Below are 25428 nucleotides of genomic sequence, written 5' to 3'. Positions count from 1 at the left end.
CAGATTTCCCCTTTCCATCAGCAGCAGGAGCAGCTAAAGCGCCAAATTATTCATGTATATTAGGCCTATTCCGTGTGTGCTGTGTGGATATAGGCCTTTTTTTTCCTAGTGTGTTGCTGCTGCTGCAGCAGCTGCTCTTATAGTACACAATTTAGATATTTTCGCGGCCAACTATGCGATGATACATAGAAAGCACACAGCAGCTCCCTGCAGCAGCAGAGCACATCTCTTTCATCTCGAAAGGCTATATAAATACATTCTATAGCACATATTAGAGCAGCGAGCAAAAGCCCTTGGATAGGCCATGCAAAAGAAGAAAAAATGCCTTATATATTACCCGTTAGCAATCTCAAATGCTCTGCTGTTATATTAGAATGAACATTGAACAATGTATAAATATAAATTTACACAGCTGTGCTGGCACGTATAGTCTATAGACTCGCATACAAATACACAACAATAAGTGTAGGACAGATATATACAAAGGGGATAATGAGAAGCGCAAAGTGTTGAAAAATATTTTTAAAAATATATGCCCAAATATATTTTATATATCTTCTCAAATTGTCTCCTTTTGATTCATTGAAAGCCTGCTGCGGGCTGTGAAATATATATTTTATGATCATTAGAAAGATTATAAATCCTAGCCACATCCCTACATTTTCCAGGAAAACCCCCTTATGCGATCTTTTTGGCGTGATAATAAAGGAGGAATCAAATCACTGCTGCTATATAGGACGAGCACCACTTTCTCGTGAAGGATCGAGAACTTGAGCCCCCTCACCACCCTTAAGACGTCTATAAATATAATGCCCATCAAAATTGCTGCTGCTACTATACAGCGCTTGCATATGATGATGTAACATTAGACATTTTCGACGAGACGAATGTAGCTATATCTAATGCTTAACAGCCAAGGACAATATTATACTCTAAGACTCTCTCGTCGTCCTCTCTATATAGACCATTTTAAACCGCTCAAAAGCGGCTCATCTTCATCACATGAAGATGCTGCTGGCCACTACTGTATAGACATCTATATACTTAACCATGTGGTCTACATATGGGGGTTTATACATCTATAAATGATATAATAATAGCTCTCTGCTGCAACAATATAAACTATATAGCCCAGCACCAAGAGAGCTATATATACCCTATATATAGATTTATATACATATATATTATATCAAGTCTGTGGTTCGTTTGATATCGTTAGCTTAGAGAGAAGCTCTTGATATTTAGACTGTCGACGTGCATATAAAAAAAAGCTTTTTTTTCTCGCTCACAGCAGCAGCAGCCACAGTCGTCCTTTTTTATTTTTATTTTATACTTTCGCATTAAAGGATTCGGATGGATGGAGCAATAGGGATGAGAGTCGGCAGCACAGAAGAGATGGGATTGGCCGAAAGAATATAGTGCATATATCGTCTATATATATAAGAGAGCGTTCAACAGCAAATTAAAGAAAATATAGGAGACCAAATAGAATCAAGAAAACGTAATAGAACAGGGCCGTTTCTATTTATCTCTTTTGAGACGACGGATACATCTATATTCGAACCGATCATTAGTGCTGTTGGCCGCCGATAGCCTATATACAAGATAAGCCAACTAGAAGTGAGAAAAATCTTTCTCTATGAACAGTTCCTTTGTTGTTTTTGTTATAGAGCTGCAGAGACATTTCCCATTGATAGAAAGTATAGATAGACGAAAAAAGAGCTACTTTTTAAATCAATCGATCGTCTAAATTGTGGGTAAAATGCGTGTGACGTGCTGGGTGGGGAAGTCCATCAACCGGATGATTATACAAGCGCAATTGGACCTCATCCACCCGTCAGTAAATATGTATACGTACAACGTCTGCGGATTAATACATTTGCATAATAAAACGCAGAAATGGTTATTGATTTATCGGATGGAATATGATTATTTTCAAAGCCAGCGGTCATTTCAAAAATTGGATGATAACACACGTCAATCACATTGAATAATGATGGACATTAGTCAAAACGCTAATGTTCAAATCCTTTAATACAAATTGCTTGTCATGCATTTTTCCAATATTTTAGAGTTTTTGCTGCGGTTGTCACAACAAATTTAGTTTTTGACAAATAAGAAAAGCTTATGCGCACCATCGTAAATATTATTTTATGTCTATATAAATCGTTGAAAAGAAAAAAATGATTTGTATCTATAGATTCCTCGCGAACCATAAAAATATTTAAATCCATAAAAAAGGATTTCAAATCTTTTATGTAGCAATTTCGCCGATGGCCAAGTGATTGAAAAGGCTGACTCTTTCCCTACCTCGTCGTCAAAGTCACGCAACAATATCCAAACGATCAGATTTTCCACGAAAAACCGCTTATATAGGCCTATAGTACTATATAAAATCAATTAGATGACGAGCCTACCTTGGCTGCGCTGTGTCGATATAAAACCACCAAAGTTGTAGCCTAGACGCGGCGAGAATCTTGCAGGTGTTGTTTAAGTTGTATCGAGTCAAATCGAGAGAAAACTAGCAGCAGAGATAGAGCTATAGCTTTTAGCGAGAGTTGGGTGGCACTTGTAGTCGTACGGACGTCCAATGTGGCATTGGGGAAAAGTGTTTTGTCGTCGTCTAGATATATATATCTCTGTTGCGCGCTCAGTTGTCAAAACACTTTGCGCACGGACGGCGCAGGCGCACATAGATATCGTCATCATGTGCATGGCCCTCGTCAACTTTTGTGTAAATAGGAGAGAGAAAAAAAAAAAAATTTAGATCCTACACACACCCCAGCAGCACAGGGTTTTTTCCCTTTCGAGCGGAAGTAAATCCTTTTGATGTTTTCGCATTTCATTCCTTTTGATTATATCACAAAAGCCACTTGATTCTTTTTACTTTCTCTTTCCCGCGCGCGCCCTTAGAGTATAATATACATCAAATCTAATTGTACAACTCTCTCTGCATTTGTTGAGGCCTTTACGTTGATAAATTTATATAGTCTAAAAATTCAACAGGTTGTCAATCGTCTGTGAAATTGACATTTTCAATTTTACAAAATTTAGCCTGATAATTTAGAAAAGACATTTGATATTTATAGGAGAGTGCTGTGCTGGGGTGATGATGTCGCATTGATGGATATATTATAGGCTATATATACTGGACTGTTGATGGGAGCAGAGAGTCGGACGACGACCGCACTGGGCAATTTCCCGTCTTCCGCTATCTCGTGTAGAACACGACGACATGCACACACACATCACACAACTTCCGTAGGATACGGCGCGGCTCCCCATCATCATCACTGGCTGTGCAGGGCAGCAACTTATTGAACCAGTCAAACATCACAAATTGTATTTTCCCGCCTCGTCAGAAAAGCAATATTACACACACACACAGCAGGAGAGGCCGCCACAGCACGCAGCACAGACTCTTTGCTGGATTGCTCCCGCGTGTCTCTCCCGGACATGTTCAACATCGATTGAGTCCGCCTCGTTGAACTCGCCATCACAAAAAAACCATTACAGATTGTTTTCTAGCAGAGATATATAAAACGTCCATTTAGATTTTTAGTTATTTATTGAGGTGCGGTTTCATCATTAGACAGGGGTGTAATACAACATGTATAAACACTTATATAATATATAGGATAATATAAAAACTTGTGATATTTTATGTAATATTATTATGCTGGCCGGCACGGAAAATTCACTTTGCAACGAGGATGTATAAAAGGTACATGCTGCGTTGTATAGATGGAAGGAGGGGGAGAACAAGAAAGTCAAGTCACGAACAACGCCCCAAGGAACGCAACTACATCTAAACTAGATCAAGTCCGCTCGTCTAGTCGTCTGTATATTACATTTATTTCTTTATATACAGATTCGCCTGTCAAGAAAAAAGAAATAGTATAACTCTTATATCTCTCTTCTAAATACAAATTCGATGAATCAAATTATAGAATTCACGTTTATTTACATCAGTCGTCTCTATATAGTACATTGTATATGTTTACCCTATAGGAGATCAATTTTGATATCAAATGATCACTTGATATTATCTTACAGATGTTTGTTTGCATTTGCAAATAGGCGGGGTGTTATTCCTGGACATTTTCAAGGATCCCTCTCTGTTCCGTTTTGCTGTTTCGATCATCAACCGACACGACGGGGAGCTCACGCGTTCTACTCCTATTTCTCCCTTTTTGCTGTGTGTGATTTGATGGTTGATGGAGGAAGCGTGTAATTAAATGTCTTGTGTGTCGCATCACGCGCCGACGACCCGCACTATTTCGCCGCTAATTGATCCCCAAGCGACGCCTTCCAATAAAAACCCAACCCGGATAAGATCCTCTCGCGTCCTGCTGCTGTCGAACGCAGCACTGGCAGCAGCAGCAGCCGGATCTTCTTATATATGTGATGGCCGCCGCCGCTGCTGCTGCCATTTCCACAAAGAAAAAAAGCTGACAGCCTATATAGAAAGAGATAGACACGCCCTTCGTTTTTATTTCATTCAAAAAAGAAGCTCAAGGCTCTTATATGCGTGTAGGCCTACCCGGCATCATCTTTTGTTAATAGAACAATTCACGAATAAAACCGGAATAAAAAAAGGAAAGAAATTCACGATGATTATAATCCTCGATGTATTATGCGGCGATGATGTCAGTCAATCCCCATCATCAGTTCTTTTCTCGTGATGTTGTAATCCGATGCGCGAATTATTGATCCAACAAACGCGATTTTCCTGCGTGTTTTATATCTGCATCCAACTATATTAAATACGGTATATCGATCAAACTCGTTTCTCTTGTACCGTTGGGATGCTTTCACTTGACGAAACGATTTTTCTTTTTAATTTATTCAAAAGAGAAAGCGAATGGCACCGGAGACGAGTTTCCATGTTACGGTTTCTAGCTCGCCTGGGGGGTTTTCAACGTAGCAGACGAAATTTTTGAAAGGCAGACGACAAACTGGGCTGCATCTTGGCATAACCGAATTCTTACTACATCGACAGCTTTCACCAAATAATCCGGGCCATTCCGTCCGAGTTATTTCACCCAGTCTTCGCTCTCTTGATTTTATTCTGGAGATAACACAACGAATGTTTCTCCTCACTGGGTCATTCTTTTCTACACTCACTGCCAGTATGTGTCGTCTAGTCTATTAACATCACTGCACAACATCTTGACACACGTTTTCAACTTTTTGTGTCGACTTGGGAAGTGAAATAATGACCAGTGCAGGTAATTTCAGTTGATTCTTTGCAACAGCATTCCTGATTCTGAGCGTGTTGATCTTTTTTGATAGCTATGCTTTCGGGCAACCATGGCTGCTTGGTTGGCATTTCAAAACCAACTGTTTTTACCGGAGCCTCTGCCATGTTCCTACTTGTGTATCTTGCCCTTTGGAAGTACCACGACATCAACAATCCCCTCATGGCCAGTGCTTCAAGCTTGACTGGCGATGAAACGAGAGCTGCAATCAGCCTGCAGGATAATATTATAGAACAGCCTGAACAAGTCACATCTTGTGATCCCCATGTAAGTGTTAAAAGCTGAAACCACCAACACTCGACAAAATCTAATATCTTTTTCGTGTTCAGGTGAATGTCACAACCTTCAAGAACGAGTCTGTCCCTGTAATCTACTTTGTCACGCCAACATATGCTCGCTCTGTCCAAATGGCAGAGTTGACCAGGCTTGGTCAGACCTTGAGCAGCGTCCCTGCTTTGCATTGGATTCTGGTCGAAGATGCTCCCAATTGCAATCCAGCTGTTGGCAAACTTTTAAGGAGATTAGGTAAACATACAAGTTCATCGAACACCCTTTTGTGAATTCCCCTTCAAGTTCCAACTTTCTTGCAGGGATTCCGTTCACACATTTGGCAAGTGCAATGCCATCTGCCTACAAGAAGCTCAAAAATCCGCCAAGAGGCGTCTCCAACCGCAGAGCTGCCTTACAGTGGATTCGTAGCAACGTCAAGCAGGGTATCAAATCAAATTTTAATTATTCAACAAATCCAGAATGAATTGAAAATTTCAATTTAAAAAAAAAACAAATAGGTGTGTTGTATTTCGGTGACGATGACAACTCGTACGACCTTCGATTATTTGACGAGATCAGAGACACGCGAAATATTTCAATGTTTCCGGTTGGATTGGTGGGAGACTACGCTGTCAGCGCGCCTGTAGTTTACGACGTAACTTTCATCTTTTCTCTGCCATTAAAAAACAACAAAAACTTTCCTTATTCTATTTTTCTATTTCGGGCCTGATGAATTGATATTGTTTGTGACAGGGGAAAGTGGTCGGTTTTTACGATTCGTGGCCAGCCGGCCGTCGCTTCGCAGTTGACATGGCCGGCTTTGCGGTCAACATCAAATTGCTCCACCAGTTTCCCAACGCCACCTTCGTTTATAAAGTCGGTTTCGAGGAGGACAGCTTTTTACAAGAAATAGTCACGGATGTTGGTTTCATTGAAGCCAAAGCAGCTAACTGTACCCAGGTAGTTCAACCTTGTATCATTTAATTTGTCAGAAACTAAATTGAAAACAAATTTTATTTTATTTTGAACAGATTTTAGTGTGGCACACTCGTACCGTTCAAGTGCCTATGGCCATGTTACAGCCACCCACCCTTATTATAGACGATACTTCCATTTCGGGACTGCTTCACGCTTTAGACGAAAATAAACTAGCTTCTTTCTCTACTTCAAGAGGTATAACATTCATGTTGATTATTGATTATTGAAATATTGTCTCATCTTTTTATTTTGAATTACCCAACAGGAAAACCCAGTTCTGTGCACTATCTGACAGATGTCTGATATTAATCACTTTCGCCTGGCGGCGGAATTCAAAGAGTCAAAAATTATATAAAACTTCCTGTGTTTACTCAGTGCCATTGGAAAAAATAAGACTTAAAACTACGAGATTGTCGACATCGGAGAAATTGATGGGAATGTGTGTAACGCCGAGTGAAAACTTTTTATGAAAAACGATTGCATCGTCGTCATTTGTAGGTTTTTTTATTTGCAAGAAAAAAGAAAACGAATTACCGTGTGCCCTTTATATACTCATTTATGGATTCCACCTGTGATAGTTTACAAGAAAAAAACAATAATCAATCGTTCTTCTATTGCAATTCAATCTTCCTGATGGCGTAATTTTAGTCGAGATTTTCGAGTATAACATGGAATCTTTTTTTAACTGCTTATCCAGACAAGATATGGAATTTAAATACAATGATACTAATGATTAAATCTGAATAATTTCTCTAACAATTCCTAGTGTAAATCATAACAGCGTAGGTAAATTCTGGTTAAAGTGTTAAGAAAACAACTTCAACGTAAAATATGAGTGTACTTAGCTACTACTAAGCAACTGTATACATTCACCTTCCAAGTAAATCTATTTGAATAATCAAAACATTTTATCAGGTACGAAATGATGCAGTAATATTTCGGCAGCTTCGCCAGCTGTCATGCAGCCTTGTTCGACATTCTTTTCCATTTCGTGGATGTCGCGCTTGACTCGGGGATCCTCGCGAAACACCTAAAGACGCCAGAAAAACCTTCAAACATCAAACTGGGACACAACTCGGTCGACTACGAACTATACCTGCATGATATGCTGAGTGATGTAGTTCCACATCCAAACGCGCTGCTGCTTGCGACGCGTTTCCAGAAGCTCGCCCGTTCTCAACATGGTCTGGTGGAACTCCTGCATGACGGCCCATAACTCGGGTAGTCCTTCTTTGGTTAGCGAAGAGACTTTCAGGACCTAAAAACAGAACGAAATGTCACTGAATTGATTCAAAGATTTAATTACATGGGTCAATACTTTCGGCCGCCAATTCGGTGATATTGGTCGCATGAACTTGAGTGATGAAGTGTATTCGTACTGCATTCTCATCGCGGCTTCCATCAAATCTCCATCGGCTTTGTTCACAACTACCAGGTGACTGTGCTCCATTATACCGCGTTTCAACCCCTAAACGAATAACAAAAAGAGATTTATCATAAAGTGGAAGAAAAGCTAATTGAATGGGGTTTTAACCTGAAGTTCGTCTCCTCCAGCCGGCGGAATCAGAACAACAAACATGTCGACCATATCCGCTACGGCGTATTCAGACTGTCCTACACCTAAAAATTGAGAACACAGAAGCTGCTGTTGACTAGTTGATATTTGGCAAGGAGATGGGAAGCTTACCAACCGTTTCAATGAAAACCGTCTTGTAACCAGCAGTTTCGCACATAATTATGGCCTCATTTGTGGAACGAGTGACACCACCCAAATGTCCACTGGTCGGCGACGGACGTATAAAAGCATTCAGGTCTCGTGAAAGTTCTTGCATTCTTGTTTTGTCACCCATCAGTGATCCTAGTGAAATCTGAAAAGTGAATTTGATCTATAAATTAATTTTGCTCACGGCATTTTGGATGTACCTCCATTTGTGGTAGAAGATGGATCAACTGCTAAAACAGCAATTTTTTCCCCCTGACTGGTAAGAAACTTGCCCATGTTTTCCAGGAATGTTGATTTTCCGGCACCTGGTGGCCCTGATAATCCTGAAATTGATCACAAAGTTAATAAACAATTTTGTTTCTCGTAAATTGTAAAATCTAAGCCACATTTTATTACCGATCCGAAAACTGAATGAATTGTCATTTTGTTGACATTGTTTGCAGTGCTGCAGAGCTTTCTTCAACAGGGATCTGGCCTGCAATCGTTTTCTTGGATGGGTTGACTCTGTTAAAGTTATTGATCTAGCCAAACAAGCTCTATTCGACGATAATAAACCATTATAGAGTGTATCTACAACATTTTCCTCCCGACTGTCAAGTTCTTGCGATGATTGAACGACGATTTGAAATGATCTCGATAAAGTATGAATATTTTTTACTGACGTCCTACCACTCCCACCCGTTAATATATTATGTCCATTCAGAATCTTGTATGCCCCAGGAATAAATTGTCTAAGCATTTTATTACACTCACAACAACTTCAGTTTTAAACTCACAATTTTGAGGTCGGTTTAATATGAGAGAATTTTGAATTAAGTAAAACGTAAACAAGTTGTGTGTTATTAAGCAGACGACGATTTGCAGTCGAAATAAACAACACAACATCGATTGCCTCCTCGCGAAAGGCTAAAATGCGGAATCCATTGTTGCAGAATTTCAAGGCATTGGAAATTTGGAATAGAGTTGGCCTAACGTCCGAAGTTGCCAATTTTATTTAAGCGTCAAAAAACGTTTGTAAACGACTAAACGTCCCGCGGCACGGCGGCAGTAGGTTTATTCCTGTTTGACTGCGTATTTTTATCCTGGATTGGTCATTTTAAAAAAAGTTTTAAGTTATTAACGAATGATGGTATATTGGTATTGGCAGATTGTGAAATATACAAATTGCATTTTTTAAAAATCTATATATTGATCTACATATATCTATAGTTGATGTCTTTTTAGTTTGTTTTCGGTCGTCTGTAACGGCCCACGTTCGTATGAATAGGCCCAGCAGCCAAATGAATATAAAGAATGCAGTTACTTTTTGCCTATTCCTGTCTCTCTTTCGGTCTTTCCGAATTGAATATCTTTATTTAATTATTTGACTTTGTAAGAGTAAGAAATGACGGCGCCGCTGTCGATTGGACATGTGTGGTATTGCATATTCCGAGAAAAAGAAAGCCCACTAGTATACTAGAAAAATAAAAAAGATCCCGACTCTCTAGAGATCCATCTGGGTTATCGGAAAGAATGTCCGTTGGCTTTGTTTACGCATTTTATTTTAAGGGTCTAGAGATTCTGAATTAACGGATGTTCAACACCAATTTGACGACCAATAACTAATTGGTAGGTACTTAACGAAGTTTCTAGGTTGGTAAAAAACATTTAACATTTCAATTTAACACTTTTAAACGGTACATTATCAGCCCGTTTAGTCTTCTTCCGAGGCAATTAGAAGGTCATCGCCGGAGAAAGCGCCACTTGTTTCATTGGAACTAGTCGGTTCACAACATTCTTTCTTCGTCATTTCTTTCTTCATCAGAACTTTCTTCGTCAGAACTTTCTTTAACTTCTTCCTCCTCATCCCGAGCACGGTTTCTCATAATTGTGCGATAAGATCTAAGTTCGGCTGGATTCAATGTCTAAATTACAAAATTCGATTACATAAAATTAGTACAAAAATGGAACGCTTGAAATTACCCTGATGAATTTTTCAAATTCGCGAACGTAGTCTTTATGCACCTTTTTGAGTTCTTCAATGAACTTCTTCTTCTCTTTCTCAGACACCCTTCCCCAAAGAACCTCGATTTCAGCATGAGTAAGTTGACCCAATTTGGAATGATGCGTCATAGCGTAATAAGCAGCAGCACTCCTAATAATGAAAAAATATTTCAATGGTACCATCACTCCACAGTATAACAGAAATTTCAATTACGCTGGTGGTTTAAGTGGTTCAGTCATCTTCTCTGCTTTGAATAACGATTGATGACTGGCCGCCAAAGAAGATGATTTCAGTGTTGTTGAAGCCATTTTTTCTGTTGATGACTTCATATTGGAATTGATTTGGGAAGGTGGTTTGTCAGATTTCGAATCAGCACTTGCCGCGGATTTTTTCGACGGCGAACCAGTGGAACCCTCTGGAGATTTTGAAGATGCGGAAATGGATTTACTTTCTTTATCTCCATCTTCCTGATCTCGATTCTCCATAACTGTGCGGTGAGATCTAAGTTCGGCTGGATTCAATGACTTGACACAAAATTCGATTAGATAAAAATTGGCACAAAAATGAAACGCTTGAATTTACCTTGGCGAATTTATCCAAATCCAAAACATAATCTTCATACTTATTTGAGTGTTCTTCAATGCACTTCTTCCTCTGTTCCCCAGACAACTTTATCCAAACAACATCGATTTCAGCAGGAGAAAGTTCACCCAATTTGGACTGATGTGTCATAACGTAATAAGCAGCAGCACTCCTAATAATGAAATAAAATTTCAATGGTTTACCATCACTCTACAATACAATAGAAATTTTAATTACGCTGGTGGTTTAGTTGGTTCGACCATCTTATCTGCCACAAACAACGATTGATGACTAGGCGCCAAAGGACGGGATGTCAGTGTTTTTGAATCCATTTTTTCTGTTGATGACTTCACATTGACATTCGAAGATGACTTGACAGATTTCGAATCAGCACTTGCCACGGATTCTTTGGACGGCGAATCACTGGAACCCTCTGGGGATTTTAAAGATGCGGAAGTGGATTTATTTTCTTTATCTCCATCTTCCTGATCTCGAGCTCGATTCTTCATAACTATGCGGTAAGATTTAAGTTCGGCTGGATTCAATGACTAAACACAAAATTCGCTAAGATAAAAATAAGCACAAAAATGGAAAAATTCAATTTACCCTGATGAATTTTTCAAATTCCCGAACGTAGTCTTTCTGCACCTTTTTGTGTTCTTTAACGCGCTTTTTCTTTTGTTTCTCAGACACCATTCCCCAAACAACATCAATTTCAGCAGGAGTAAGATTACCAAATTTGGAATGATGCGTCATAACGTAATAAGCAGCAGCACTCCTAATAATGAAAAACAATTAAATGGTATACCATCACTCTACAATACAATAGAAACTTTAATTACGCTGGTGGTTTAAGAGGTTCAGTTATCTTCTCTGCTTTGAATAACATTTGATTACTAGCCGCCAAAGCAGGGGATTTCTCTGTTGTTGAAGCCAATTCATTTTTCTGGTGATAAAAATATGTCAAAAAACAGGCAGAAGATTTACTATCTACTTTTCATACCACTTCCAGACCAGATTGCTTCTCCAAAACAGCATCGTTTTGTTCCATGGAGGGCAACATGTAGGAAGTTCTTGGCTTTTTGGGCTGAACATCAGGATGCTTCTGGGTATTCTGGAAAATGAAAACCATAAAAAAAAAATTTGAAGCAATGCAAAGATAAATGTAGCAAATAAAAACTAATACCATTCTTCTTTTGTTTAAGTTATTATAACATGGTCCATCTACCCACGATTCAGCATCTTCTAACACTTCGGCAAGGATCCGATAATTCCTCAAATGAGTCTAATATCGTATAATTGGATCAGTTCATAGAAGTGACTTCTTTCGAGCCAAAAATGTTATAATGTTTACGTACTTGAACATGTAACCACCGATTTTTACACTCTTCTGCAGAATAATCTTGAAATTTAATCTGGAATTAAAAGGCATTTGTTGAAGTTCAATCGGATTAGTTTTTACAAACTTAAAATTTAACTTACAGATTCCCAGTTCAAATGGTTGACACGCAATTCGTACTTCATGGCATCATCTTTTGGACATGCTTTTCGGATACGCTTAAAGAGCTCGCAATCGTCACTCTTGGGCCATGCTGTAATTAGAGAATAGACATACATTGATCAACATAACAACACGTTGAGTTTTCTTATACCTGAAGCGATCCCATTTTCTTCTTCGTCCTCTTCCTCGACATCGTTACCTTCTAAATCGTCATCTATTTCATCGTTACTATCTTCTTTCTCTTCCTCCTCATCTTCTCTCCCTTCATCATCTTCGTCTTTGGCCTCAACTGTAAAACAAATAAAAAATAATAATTTTACAACATCATGTTTGCAGTACACATAAAATTTCCAAAAGTAATCCTGGAATAAAAATAATTTAAAATTTATTACATAGTTAAAAAATTTAACTGATTATTACTAATATCAATAGTAAAATGTTACACACACAAAAAAAATATGCAAATAGTACCTAGAGGTGAATGTGCATAATCATCTGGTATTGGACTGGAAGGTGCTTTGCGCTTTCTTGATCCTAGGAAAATTACATAACACATATTAACAACAGAAACAAGTCTAATTGTAAAACAATTAATAAGAATCAATGTCACTGACCTTCATTCATTCGCGCGTTTGTAGATGAAGTCGATGCTACGTCGTCGTAAATCCTTGTTGGTTTTCTTTCGTTTCCCATTTTAATTTAAAATCTGAAATGTCAAAAGATATTGTTGAGCACACACTTAGACTTTGGATGGCGACGGTTTTGAAAGATTGAAGCAGATCGATAAGGCAAAAATCATTTTCATAATTACAATGCCAAACCTGGCCAAACTAGAGACTACATTTTTAAGTCACTGGTCGACGTTCGACGACAAGATGAGCCCGAAGACCCGCCATGTTATCATGGAAACCTCACTTGACACTTCACCTTAAATTCCCCAACATTCGAATGGTCATGCTCATGCCACTTAACAGTGAATATCTACTTGTAACATAGTAAATGATTTTATCAGGTTAGCAAAATAAAGTTTACAAGTAACTAAAAATGCACGAAACAAATTTATGGAATTTCACATGAGCACTTGCGAAATAAGGTGGCCATGTTCCTGGTATACCTATCCTATACGAATCTGTGCCAGAGTGATGACCGTTTTTTACCGAAGTTTGTTATCTATTGTTGAACTTACCAAAAATTGAAGAGACATTAACGCGTCATACCTCAGACGTTAACACAGACGATTGCACAGTGTCAAGGTCAGCAGACGGCATGTTGAGACGGCAGCCATGTTTGATGCCCTTAGGCCAAATCGATGTGTTGTTAGGGTGGAGAGGAGGCAAGGTTTTTTCTTTCTTTTTATTTTTTGGCGGTTATAAATTTTCTGTCTAGTAGGCTAGGCCTAGGCCTAGTATATTCTCAGTTTAATTAATTTTGCATTTGGGGTATTGTACTTTTGTTTAGCTTTTCATTGTGGCCATTGGCCATGTTTGGAGTCTGCACATTTTGATGTCTGCACAGATTAAAAAGAGTTTCTGCAGGAGAGAGTGTCTCTCCAGGATACACATGGTTTCTGTCTTTATGCTGTTCTTTGTCAGCAGAAAGTTCGTAGTTATTGACCGACTTTTATTAGGGAAGCAGAGGGAAGTTTGCACTACTTATTTCGCCAAGTATTCACCAATAAACGACCGACTTTTGCTGTTCGTTTAACCTGGTGATTCGGCTATTGGAAATCATACGAAATTTCAATCCAGAACAAAATTCGACCATCAAGATGTGTGCTATCAAATGTGATAATCATATCATGGTAGTGGATGAAGCTGCAGACGTGGTGGCCGAGTGGTTAAGGCGACAGACTGCTAATCTGTTGTGTTCTGCACGCATGAGTTCGAATCTCATCCACGTCGACACTGTGCAATTTTAAACATTTGGCCAGATGTTTCCGCATTATGTTTGTTTTATAGATATCCTTCCGTCCGTCTTGTGTGATGTGAGTGAGGGAAGAGTGACCAAATCGAATTAAAGGCCACCTTCCCTTCATCGATTGGCGTTATTATCCGTGGGGCGTGGTCTGACCTCGTTTGAATTTTTCATTTTTTTTTTGCCAGCATGTATAAATTTTTTCATACTCAACCTAGACTATTCGAGAAAATCACATCACCTGTCCCATTCCGCTACTAACAAAGTCAACCGCTATTCAATCTAGGAAATATTATTTCGCCCACTTCCGGATGATGGCCAGTGCTCCTGCTGTCGGACGATGTCGATATGCGGAAGGAAAGGAAAATCTGAGATGGATCCTGACACAGTAGGCCTACACCTTAACTTTTGTTCAGGTCAGTTCCTCGAGCAGTTTCTTAACCTATGCTACAATAGGAAAAATTGTTTAACGCAACCATGAAGAAGAATGACAGGAGAAACAACGGAATAGGCTAACAGACCAAAATCTGATATCATGCTGAAGCCTGGCTGGAACTAAACCGCTTGGCGGCGCTGTGCGGTGGTAGGGCAGTTTTGCAAAGCAGTGGGAACTGGGAAGGGAAAAAAAGATTCAAATAGTCATTTCGAGAACATAAATTCACTTCTTCATAAAACAAATTAACTTAAGCTATGTTGAAAATTCAATAAAACTTTGCTACAGTAGCTAACTTCTACTAATGTTGTAAACACAAAAAGTAAAACTGCCCTACCACCACTCAGCGCCGCCAAGCGGTTTAGTTCCAGCCGGCTTCAGCATGATATCAAACTCTTAGTACGTCGTTGTTTCTCCTGTCTTTCACTTCACGACGCAACTAACGCGTCTTAAGTTTATTGACAATTGACCATTTCTGAATCTAATTCTGAATGAAAGGACAATTGAATGAAAGAATTACGTTGATACAGCAGAGCAGCCAACGATGCGGTTCTTGTAACGTTTAGAACAGGCGTCCCGTTTGACTTGCTTCTCTAGATACTCAAATCGTATAATCGTAAGCGTAAGGACTGGCAATATGAATGAAGATAAAAACAATTAGCTATTAAATATTTTTATTTGTTTAAATTGTACAGCCACCAATTTCCAACATTTCTTATTAGTATAATTGTGAAACAATTGGAATTATTTCAAAAAGAAAATTATTGGGGTTGTTGCAGCATTAAAACATTATATGTTTTGTAAGGCTGATACCACAAAAGCTAGCAAACAGAAACAAATACAAGCTAAAATGATCGTACGTGAAGCTGAAAGTTCCGTAGGGGATTCCATTTCGATATATTCCGTCAGACGAGCGATAATCGTGTCGCCTAGTCCGTGTTTGTTGTATCGAGCGCAATCGCGAGCAGCGAGTCCGTTGTCGTCGTAGTCATTGACGTCTAGTTTTTTAGTTTTGAGGAGAATATCGATGAGATCCAACGATTCTGCATGTATCACTGCCATGTGAAGAGGGGTGATTCCGTTGTTGTCAGCAATATTGGGATCGGCTCCTTTTCCAATCAGGTGAGGAACATTTCTTTCATAGTTGGTTCCCATGATTGCGTAATGGAGAGGTGTCCTTCCGTCGCTGTCGACTCCGTTGACGTCAAATTTTCCAGTTTCCAGAATGGCGTTGATGAGATCCGCCATCGTCTTTTCGTTAGCTACCGCCACGTGAAGTGCCTTCGCTCCATTTTCTCCCCATGTCATTGCGCTAATATCTTGTCCATTTTCTATCAAGAAGCGAATCGTTTCCATGTCCGAATCTTGTTTGATGCGACATGCTGGAACCGGTGCCGCCATGTTCTCCGGTTCGTGATTGATTTCTTCTGCCTTTGTGGCCATTTTTTCCCTCAGCAGATTGGCAATTGCCTCGCCAAGTCCGTGCTCGTTGCTCGTTGCGTAAAACAGCGCACTATGTCCGCTATTGTCTAAATGATTAACATTCACGTTTTTGCGGTTGAGGAGTAGTTTGACAATTTCCATGTCTTTGGCATAATAGGCCGCCACGTGAAGTGGAGTGCGTCCATTTCGATCAGCAGCGTTTGGGTTGGCTCCTTTTGATAAAAGATATTCTGCTGTAGCTGTGTTGGATACCTTGATTGCCATGTGGAGGGCAGTCAGTCCAGATTGGTTTCGGTGGTCAATATCAAATTTTTTGTTGTTGGCCATAATGAAATCGAGAATGTCGGTTTCTCGACTAAATGTCGCTGCCTCGTGAAATGGAGTGTTTCCGGCATTGTTTCGTTTGGTGGTATCGGCTCCCTTTTCCAGCAAGTAGCGAGCAGTAGTCATTTTGTTGGCGCGCAATGCGAAATGAAGTGCAGTTTCGCCATCTTCGTTACGACCAGCATTGATGTCGATCTCGCCACTTGCCAAAATGACATCAAGTATTTCGGTTGTCTTTGCACAAACCGATGCAGCATGCAGGGCATTCAATCCTCTCCACGTCACTTTACTGATATCGGCTCCCATTTCTATCAGGTTGCGAACCTTTTCAGCGTCTGAATGTGCGATTGCCTCTGTTAGAACTTTCTTCACCATATTCTCGTTGTCATCATCTGATGTGCATTCGGGAGGTGTTGTCACATGCGGGTCACGACTTTCTGTATCCAAAGAGATATCGATGATTTCCGTTGCTTTCGCTTTACGTAATGCCGAACGAAGTGCATTCATGACGTGTTCTCCCCAATTCCCTTTGCCCAGTTTTGTTCCCTCCTTGATCTGAATACGAATCTTTTCCCCGCTCGAATCCACGACGATTTTAAACGTAGGTGCTTTCTTAGGATTCTCAGTTTCGCTCTCATTTTCGTCTTCGTCGTTGACTAAGGAATTTCCAGTGGCCTCTCCCCCTGATGTGCATTCGTCAAGCAAATTATCTTGGCATATTTCTTCTTCGACCCTCACGGCGCCATTTTCTTTCAATCGATTGGCAATTCTTTCACTTAGTCCGTGTTTGTTGTCCCTAGCACAAGCGAGAGGAGTCCTTCCTTGTTTGTCGACACAATTCACGTCCACCGCTTCGGTATGAATTGCTAGAGCGTTGATTGTAACCGGGTTGGGTCTTTTGATTGCGTAATGGAGAGGTGTCCTTCCGTTGTTGTCGACTCCATCGATGTCGAATTTTCCCGTTTCCAGAAAGGCGTCGATGAGATCGGTCGTCTCTTCATTAGCTGCCGCCAGGTGAAGTGCGTTCGCTCCGTTTTCTCCCCATGTCATCGCGCTAACATCTTGTCCATCTTCTATCAGCAAACGAATTGTTTCTATGTCGGAATCTTCTTCGGTGAGACTTGGTACCAATGCCGCAATGTTCTTCGGTTCGTAATTGTCTCCTTCTGACGTCGTGGCCATTTTTTCCCTCAACAGATTGGCAATTACTTTGCCGTGTCCGTGCATGTTGTCCATTGCGTAATGAAGCGCATTTCTTCCTTTGTTGTCTAAATAGTTGACATTGGTGCCTTTGTGATTGAGTAGTAGTTTGACCATGTCCATGTCTTTGGCATATTTGGCCGCTATGTGAAGTGTTGTGTATCCATGTTGAACAGCAGCGTTTGGGTTGGCTCCTTTTGATAAAAGATATTCTGCTGAAGCTGTGTTGGATTGCTTGACTGCCATGTGCAGGGCAGTCGTTTCAGTTTTGTCTCGGTGGTCAATATCAAACTGTTTGTTATTCGCCAGAAATAAGCCGAGAATGTCGGTTTCTCGACTTAATGCCGCTGCCAGATGAAATGGAGTGGTGCCTTCGTTGTCTCCTATGGTGGGATCGGCTCCCTTTTCTAGCAAGTAGCGAGCAGTCTCCACGTTTATGGGGATCATTGCGAAATGAAGAGGTGTCCATCCATTTTCTTCACGGCAGTTGATGTCGAAATCACCAATTTCCCTAATTTCCGTAAGTCCATACTTGTTGTACTTTGTGAACCGTAGCGCATCGAATCCATTATTATCTAAATAATTGACATTCGCGTCGTTTTGATTGAGGAGTAGTTTTACAATGTCCATGTTTTTGGCTAGAGCTACCGCCACATGAAGTGGAGTGTGCCCACATTTATCAACAACGTTGGGGTTGGCTCCTCTTGCTAACAGGAAGCGAACGGAAATCACGTTGGATTTCATAATTGCCAGATGGAGGGCTGTCAATCCACTTTTGTCGCTTTCGTCAATATCAATCTGTTTTTCGTTTTCTAACATGAGGTTGAGAACATCGGTGTCTGTCAGAAACATTGCTGCCAAATGAAATGGAGTGTAGCTTTCTTTGTTGCGTATGGTGGGATCGGCTCCGTTTTCCATCAAGCATCGAACAATCTCCACGGGTTTGAAAATTATTCCGCTGTGAGGAGCAGTCATGCCTTCTTTGTCACGGTGATTGATATCGACTTTTTCCAGCATTAGATTGATGTTCTCAATTTCTTTTGCATGCTGAGAGGTCACGAAGTGAAGTGGAGTGTTGCCTTCTTTGTCGGCAATATTGGGATCAGCTCCTTTTCCAATCAGGTGACGAATCTTTATTTCAAAGTTGGTTCCCCCCATTGCATAATGGAGAGGTGTCCATTCACGGCTATCAACTCCGTTGATGTCGAATTTGCCCGTTTCAAGAATGACGTCGATGACATCCGTCGTCTTTGCAAAACACGATGCAAAATGAAGGGCATCATTCGCTCCTTTTTCTCCCCATGTCTTGGTATCTGCTCCATTCTTCAATAGGAGACGAACGCTTTCTACGTTCGAATTATGGATAGCTGAAAGCAGATATTCATACGAAATTTTAACGATTTTGTCCTCAATTGGTACTGTAGCGTCGCTTAAAAAGTTTTCCTTTTCGTCCGGCTTTCGATTGCTGCTGTAATCACGCAAAAGTGTTAAGTGATATTCCTGGCTTTCTTGGTAGGCCCCTACAGTTTTTTTTTCTATTTCCAAGGCACCTTTCTCTCTCAACAGATTGGCAATTTCTTCGCTTAGCCCTTGCTCGTTGTACTTTGCGAAATCTAGCGCACTCCGTCCGTTATTGCTCAAGCAGTTGACATCCACGTCTGGATGATTGAGGAGTAACTCGATGATGGTCATGTCTTTTGCAAACCATGCCGCCCATTGAAGTGGAGTGCGTCCTTCTACATCACCGACGTTGGGGTTAGCTCCTTTTGACAATAGGAAGTGAGCGTCAGTCAGGTTTGATGTTATAATTGCCAGATGGAGAACAGTCAATCTATGTGCACCTATAGTTTCATTGATGTCAACCTTTCCGCTTTCCAGAAGTGAATTGACAATATCGGGTTCTTTATTGAATAAATAAAATGGAGTGTAGCTTTTTTTGTTCCGTACGGTGGGATCGGCTCCTCTTTTCAGCAAACGTGTGTTGGTATTCCGAGGTTTTATTATGCCTTTTTTCAATAACCGATCAACTATTTCCTCTTCTATTTCGTGCTTGTTATGACCGGCCAAAGAGAAAAGTTTTTCATTGTTATTATACAAGCTCATGATGTCTCCTTGTTTAATGTTCTCCAATAACAAGTCGATGATTTTCATGTCCGTTGCATTGCAAACAGCCACGTGAAGTGGAGATATACCTTCTTCGTCAATAATGTTGGGATTGGCTCCTTTATCTATCAAGTGTTTAACGGCGATGACGTTGAATAGATAAGCGGCCCAATGGAGAGCCGTTCTTCCGTCTCCGTCTACATCGTCAACGTTGATTTTGTCGTGTGCTAGTAGCAAATCGAAGATCTCCGTCTTCATTGTGGACGTGGCCGCCCAATGGAGGGCGTTCATCCCGAAATTGCCGCGTGTTATTGTGGGATTGGCATTCAGTGGATGTTTTAGAAGATGTTTGACCATTTCGGTTTTCGAAAACAAAATCGCCGAGTCGAGCGGAGTAAGTCCGTTGTAGAAGGCGTTGATGTCGTACTTGCCACTCGCTACTATTTTATCGAAAAGATCGATATTTCCCATTTGAATTAGAGTGAATAAAGGGTGCCAATCAGAACTCCCCCTTAGGATTACAATTAAATCCAACATTTTTTTGTCCCGCCCACTTTCAGGGGCGGGAGAGTACTTGAAAAAACCCTGGTATTTGTATCCTTTTTCGGTAATTTGTTGACTGATGAAAGTGACAAAGGACTGGCAGTTGGAGTTCAAGATGTGATACTTTTCTGGAATAATCTGTTGGGCCCAAAGTAATGCAAAAAGATCTTGAATCGTACCTTTCCCAATTAATCCTTCTTCAATCGGCTCAACTTTAGTTCGCGATTCGCCGTATAACTTGTCCTTGACGCCGTTTTTGTTGCTGGATCGTTGTAAAGTGATGAAGTCCATGCCTTTTTCTAGTGACCACCAATAGTCTCCAACTTTTTCACTTGTCGATTTGAAGACGATGAAGACGTGGAAAGCTCCTTTAAAATCCTTCATGATATCTATGCTGCTTTGGTGGGTTTCGAATTCAATTATTTTTGATTCTTTGTCGATGGTTTTTAAAACGGCCAGCATTTCAGGTATTTCAACTTCAGCTTCATCGAAATTTTTCAAAGTTTCTTCATTCAATAAAAATCGAAAGAGAGCAGGTTCCGATATTTCGTGATCCACGTCAGGTTTATCAGCATCGGGCACAAAGAGCAACTTTTGCTGGGACTCGCCACCAAAGTATTGTGAAAATGGGATCCACTTAGCTAAGCTCTCCAGTGTCGCCATGCTAATTGATGCACTAATGTTTTCAAAACTAAAATGAGTTTTTTTTTCTCATGGGTGATTCCATATGAAAACGACCAAAACCTGTGGCGACCATCTCACGGATTTGATCGCCACTAGGCTTTTTCGATTCATATCAATTAAAAAAAATTTTCCTCGAAGGATTTTGAAAAAATTGCGCGTTCGCCTGGCGCGAACGTTTGAATTTTTAAAAAGTCCATATAATCATAAAAATGTTTTTTAGCATATTGTAATGCGTTTATTGGATCATTTATCTATCAGAACATGTTGTCATAAGGATAAACAATTTTTTAAGACCAAGGCCGACAAAGTCAAAGGTTGCACCACCAGGTGGCGTGAAATTCAAAAATTTTAAAAATGAACAAATTTAATGTGATAAAAGGTTAAGTTAAAACTGACGTGGGTTCATAAAAATTAGTGAAAATGTGAAAGAGAACCCTGTCAATGTGTGGTCCAAATTTAATAGTTATTGAGTAAAAAAATCGCTAGTATAAAATGTGAAATATTTCCTAAACAAAAAATTAAATACACCTAATTATTTTTTTTAAATGTACTAAATACAACAAGCTTTCTACCCTGAAAAAATCAAAGAAATTCCTATGGTCTGTCATTCCCGTTTTTAAAGTTGAAAAACGTCAATTTTGAGAAAAAACACATTTTTTGTACTTTTAAAATGAAAAAAAAACCTTTAACTTAAGCTACGAGTTTGAAATTTGAACCTTATGTCTATTATGTTATCCTTATGACAACATGTTCTGATAAATGAGCCAATAAACGCATTTCAATATGCAAACAAAAATTTTTATGATTATATGGTCAAGCGGACTTTTAAAAATTCAAACGTTCGCGCCAGGCGAACGCGCCATTTTTGTCAAAATCTTTCGAGGAAACCCTTACGGAAAAATCTCATTAAAACTCATAAAGAAATACATGAGAATAACCTTAATTCTCATGCTGGCATCCCGTTCCGGTTTGCGAGGTTCCCGTAGGCAATAATATCAATTTAAAATTTAAAAAAGCAAAAGTAAAAAGTAAACATGAAACTCAAAATTAATTACATGAATCTATCGGTATGGTGAATCAGGAGGGGGGGGGGGCGGGGGTTGGCGGGCTTCGCCCGCCAACCCCCGCCCCCCCCCCCCCCTTCGCGCTTCGTTAATCGCTTAAATTACCGTTATACTTTTACATTAAATAGTATCAATCAAACATAGGCCTATCGGAACATAAAAAAATATCTGTGAATCATAAGGGGTGCGACTTAGGTGTGGCGGAGGCTTCGCCCCGCCACCCCACGTCGCACTCTCTTTTTAGCTTAAGTTACAGCAAAATTTATTATTATCATAAGCAATATGAATAAGAAATAATTAGTTATAGTTACAGATAAATCTATAAACAGTTAGAACAAAACAAAACCACAACACCCACCAACCCCCACCCCCTCTTACGCTTCGTTTAAGTTATTTTGATATTTTTACTTGAAATCGTAGGCTATACTTATTAAAAATAATACATATCGAAATCAATTAAAACATATCGAAACATTCAAAAGTTATGTCAAACATTGGGGTGCGACATAGGTGTGGGTGGCGGAGCCTCTAGGCCGCCTAGAGCCTAGATAGATGCCAGTTAACTTTTAATTTTGGTCGCTAGAGCCTAGATGCCAGTTTCTACGCGCGCAGTTCAAACTGTTTTTCATTTTCTAGGCGCGCAGTTCAAACCGTTTTCCATTTTCTACGCGCGCAGTTCAAAATTCCAAAAATCCATCTATTGGCGAAATTTGAACTAATCCTCCCGTATGCCAAAAAACCTGTACAGAATCCCTACGGGAAATTCATTTTGTCGTGATATTTTGGTGAGATTAACAGCAAAATATCATTTATTTAACATTTATTTAATGACTTTTGATTAGAATTTGGGACATTTTCAAGTTTAAAATCAGCCGTTAATCATTAATTTCATGTGAACAAAGTGAGAATTATGTTATTTCTCATCTAAATATAAATGATTAGTCGCGTAAATATAATGATTTCTGACTGAGGTTTAACTGTAATCTCGCTTAATTTCTCTTTTCACCACTAAAATGTTCATGATTTTCTCACTAAAATTTGAATGAGAATTTGAGCGCTTTTAAATGAGATTTTAATCATATAAATTGAAAAAAAGAATTGCCCTGACCAGGAATCGAACCTCGACTTCCTGGGTGGCTTGCCAATCTGCTAACCACTACACCACCAATTGATGTTATGTTTGAAGCTTTTTAACGTAGAAATTAATAAATTGGTTACTTTAGTTAGATAACAACGGGGTTATGGGACTTAGAATAATTTACACAAAAAACACATACCAGAGTCAAATAGAAATTGCACTCAAATTTACTTAGCGCGTGAAAAAACTTAGTAAAAATTTCTATGATGCGTTTTGACATACCATATAATCAATTGGTTTGTTTAGTTAGATAAAAGCCAGATTTCGGGACTTAGAATAATTCACACAAAAAAAATACAACCAGAGTAAAATAGAACTTTCACTCAAATTTACTTAGCGCGTTAAAAAAAAATAGTTATCCCAGCCTATCTTGTGATTATAAAAACATCGTGTAATTTTTGTGAGAATTAGATAGCTACCATATATTTACGAAAGGTATAAATAAAAAATGTTAAAGTTCAAAAAGAATTTAAAGTCAGAATATTTTTTTCCAGGTAGGCCTATATACTTATTTGCTGATTTTAACTGATATTTTTAGGATTGTATTAAAAGAATACAAGACAATATTTTGATGTCATATATGTAGAAATAACTTTCCCTTGATTTTTCACCAAACATCATTACAAAACATAAGAAAATATTGACGATTAAATAGTTATAATTTCACATGTGATCTGTTGAATTGTAGCTGATTGTTACTGACTTTTTGTTATGAATTTGAAGATTTTAAAGCCCAAAATTGGGTAAAAATAATACCAAAAAATCTTTTGATTCCTTAGTAGGAACTGATTTTCACATGATTTTAATGAAAAATCTCACTATGAAGCATTAGAGAAATGATTGATAAATAGTTTTTAATAAATGATAATATATAAAATAATTATAATTAAATATCATGATCTCACACCTAAATCTACCTGATTTCTGATAGACATTTAATAATAAATTTCATGATTTTTAAGCCAAAAAACTGTATAAAAGAAAACCAAAAAAAAATCTTATAATGTCATAGGTAAAATTGATTTTCACATGATTTCATACAAGTATCTCAATACAAAACATCAATAGAAATTAATGATTGATAACTCAGAATATATGATAAAATATTGATTTATTATAAGAATATATCATGATATTCCCGCTTAATAATCACTGTTTTTTTGCAGATTTTTCATGCGAAAAAACTTCGGAAAAATCATGAGATTTTATTGATTTTCACATGAATTTATACAAGAATCTCTTAACAAAACATCAATAGAAATTAATGATTAATAACTCAGAATTTATGACAAATTACTTATTGATTATAAGAAAATATCATGATATTCCTGCTTAAAAATCACTGATTTTTTGCAGATCTTTTATGCGAAAAAACTGCGGGAAAATCATGACATTTTATTGATTTCCACATGATTTTATACAAGTATCTCATTACAAAATACCAATAGAAATTAATGATTAAAAACTAAGAATACATGATATATTACTGATTTATTTTAAGAAAATATCATGATATTTATGGTTAATTATCACCAGTTTCTTGCATATTTCTCATGCGAAAAGTCTGTGGTAAAATCATGAAATTTATATGATTTCTTTCTGATTTCTTACTACGGATTGGGTTATATCTCATATAAAATGAGACAAAAATATTTTAAACACTTTTAATGATAAATATGAGGGTGAAAATTCTCATCAATTTAATGAGAAATATATGAGATCATCAAAAATTATTAAAAAATCATTGAGGTCATTAATAAACATATGATTTCTCATATAGTTTGATGAGATTTTTCCGTAAGGGAAATTTTTTTTTTATTGATATGAATCGAAAAAGCCTAGTGGCGATCTAATCCGTGAGATGGTCGCTACTGGTTTTGGTCGTTTTCTTATGGAATCACCCTCATTAAAAATTACTTTGCTTACCCCTTGTAGAAGGTTGTTCCAGCACTTGTGCGATGTATCCGTTAGTGTTAAATCAACGAAATGAACTGATTAGATGCCAATGAATTTTGTCAATTTTATCACGAAGGGCCCCCTCCAAGGGCAGGATAAGGGAGATCCTCCCATATTATTCCATCTGATAGCTCATTTTTGATTTCTTGTTTTTGTTCGTCAGTTGATTCCGTCATGCTCGGCGTCAGCCACCTATTATCCCCCAATATAATCTCTTTTAAATTCATGGGTTTCGTGTGCAGTTTAAAGATCCATTTGATGATACGGAAACAGCATTTCACCGAAATAGCCAGTGCCAGCATATTACGTATGTGTGTCAATAATATT

General features: G+C 38.7%; 5 protein-coding genes and 1 non-coding gene across 9 annotated transcripts in view; 2 read left to right on the top strand and 4 right to left on the bottom strand.

Moving 5' to 3' along the window:
• Positions 1–2600, bottom strand: part of LOC124199403 — a 31579-nt gene extending 28979 nt beyond the window's left edge. For both annotated transcript variants that reach the window (XM_046595206.1, XM_046595207.1), the window contains exon 1: positions 2418–2600. The gene's annotated coding sequence lies outside the window, so the exon portion shown is untranslated. The remainder of the gene's footprint in view (positions 1–2417) is intronic.
• A 2337-nt stretch (positions 2601–4937) lies between these two features.
• LOC124199401 (galactosylgalactosylxylosylprotein 3-beta-glucuronosyltransferase S-like) lies at positions 4938–7244 on the top strand. Its single transcript, XM_046595204.1, has 8 exons — positions 4938–5231; positions 5296–5528; positions 5591–5786; positions 5852–5974; positions 6050–6186; positions 6285–6491; positions 6563–6704; positions 6775–7244. Exons 1-8 carry the CDS (start codon positions 5219–5221, stop codon positions 6810–6812), a joined length of 1089 nt encoding a protein of 362 aa, XP_046451160.1. The 5' UTR covers positions 4938–5218; the 3' UTR covers positions 6813–7244.
• Positions 7048–9131, bottom strand: LOC124199400 (methylmalonic aciduria type A homolog, mitochondrial-like). The gene is made up of 7 exons (XM_046595203.1): positions 8629–9131; positions 8433–8555; positions 8197–8367; positions 8044–8129; positions 7828–7977; positions 7606–7767; positions 7048–7539 (listed from the first exon to the last, which is right to left on the bottom strand). Exons 1-7 carry the CDS (start codon positions 8969–8971, stop codon positions 7408–7410), a joined length of 1167 nt encoding a protein of 388 aa, XP_046451159.1. The 5' UTR covers positions 8972–9131; the 3' UTR covers positions 7048–7407.
• A 625-nt stretch (positions 9132–9756) lies between these two features.
• Positions 9757–13570, bottom strand: LOC124199399 (nucleolar transcription factor 1-like). 3 transcript variants are annotated; one of them, XM_046595199.1, is made up of 15 exons: positions 13486–13570; positions 12914–13005; positions 12771–12833; positions 12451–12588; positions 12281–12390; positions 12157–12213; positions 11985–12083; positions 11802–11912; positions 11641–11744; positions 11405–11576; positions 11036–11346; positions 10799–10970; positions 10430–10740; positions 10195–10366; positions 9757–10136 (listed from the first exon to the last, which is right to left on the bottom strand). In XM_046595199.1, the coding sequence occupies exons 2-15, from the start codon at positions 12990–12992 to the stop codon at positions 9999–10001; spliced, it is 2037 nt and encodes a 678-aa protein (XP_046451155.1). In that variant the 5' UTR covers positions 12993–13005; positions 13486–13570; the 3' UTR covers positions 9757–9998. The 3 variants fall into 3 exon arrangements, with proteins under 3 accessions (XP_046451155.1, XP_046451156.1, XP_046451157.1); XM_046595200.1 differs by having other exon boundaries at positions 13517–13551; XM_046595201.1 differs by lacking the exon at positions 13486–13570 and adding an exon at positions 13414–13432.
• Positions 13571–14118: 548 nt separating this feature from the next.
• On the top strand, positions 14119–14200 carry Trnas-gcu. Its single transcript has one exon. It is a non-coding gene; the product is annotated as a tRNA-Ser (tRNA).
• A 1235-nt stretch (positions 14201–15435) lies between these two features.
• Positions 15436–25428, bottom strand: LOC124200570 (serine/threonine-protein phosphatase 6 regulatory ankyrin repeat subunit A-like). Its single transcript, XM_046596837.1, has 2 exons — positions 25072–25428; positions 15436–20950 (listed from the first exon to the last, which is right to left on the bottom strand). Exon 2 carries the CDS (start codon positions 20920–20922, stop codon positions 15436–15438), a length of 5487 nt encoding a protein of 1828 aa, XP_046452793.1. The 5' UTR covers positions 20923–20950; positions 25072–25428.

The sequence above is a fragment of the Daphnia pulex genome, chromosome 8 (assembly GCF_021134715.1).
Source record: "Daphnia pulex isolate KAP4 chromosome 8, ASM2113471v1".
NCBI classification, from domain to species: Eukaryota; Metazoa; Arthropoda; class Branchiopoda; order Diplostraca; family Daphniidae; genus Daphnia; species Daphnia pulex.
This window is presented reverse-complemented; position numbering and strand designations above follow the sequence as displayed.

What these genes read in the sequence shown, in the direction of transcription:
- LOC124200570 (XM_046596837.1), bottom strand. Translation starts at nt 20,922, where the DNA reads ATGGCGACACTGGAGAGCTTAGCTAAGTGGATCCCATTTTCACAATAC.
- LOC124199400 (XM_046595203.1), bottom strand. Translation starts at nt 8,971, where the DNA reads ATGCTTAGACAATTTATTCCTGGGGCATACAAGATTCTGAATGGACAT. An exon ending in GGTTTTCATTGAAACGGTTG is followed by an intron (nt 8,130 to 8,196) that starts GTAAGCTTCCCA and finishes CTCAATTTTTAG; the next exon opens with GTGTAGGACAGTCTGAATAC. An exon ending in CACCGAATTGGCGGCCGAAA is followed by an intron (nt 7,768 to 7,827) that starts GTATTGACCCAT and finishes TTCTGTTTTTAG; the next exon opens with GTCCTGAAAGTCTCTTCGCT.
- LOC124199401 (XM_046595204.1), top strand. An exon ending in CAAACTTTTAAGGAGATTAG is followed by an intron (nt 5,787 to 5,851) that starts GTAAACATACAA and finishes ACTTTCTTGCAG; the next exon opens with GGATTCCGTTCACACATTTG. An exon ending in TCGTAGCAACGTCAAGCAGG is followed by an intron (nt 5,975 to 6,049) that starts GTATCAAATCAA and finishes AAAAACAAATAG; the next exon opens with GTGTGTTGTATTTCGGTGAC.
- LOC124199399 (XM_046595199.1), bottom strand. Translation starts at nt 12,992, where the DNA reads ATGGGAAACGAAAGAAAACCAACAAGGATTTACGACGACGTAGCATCG. An exon ending in ATCGGTGGTTACATGTTCAA is followed by an intron (nt 12,084 to 12,156) that starts GTACGTAAACAT and finishes ATACGATATTAG; the next exon opens with ACTCATTTGAGGAATTATCG. An exon ending in AATTTGAAAAATTCATCAGG is followed by an intron (nt 10,137 to 10,194) that starts GTAATTTCAAGC and finishes TTTGTAATTTAG; the next exon opens with ACATTGAATCCAGCCGAACT.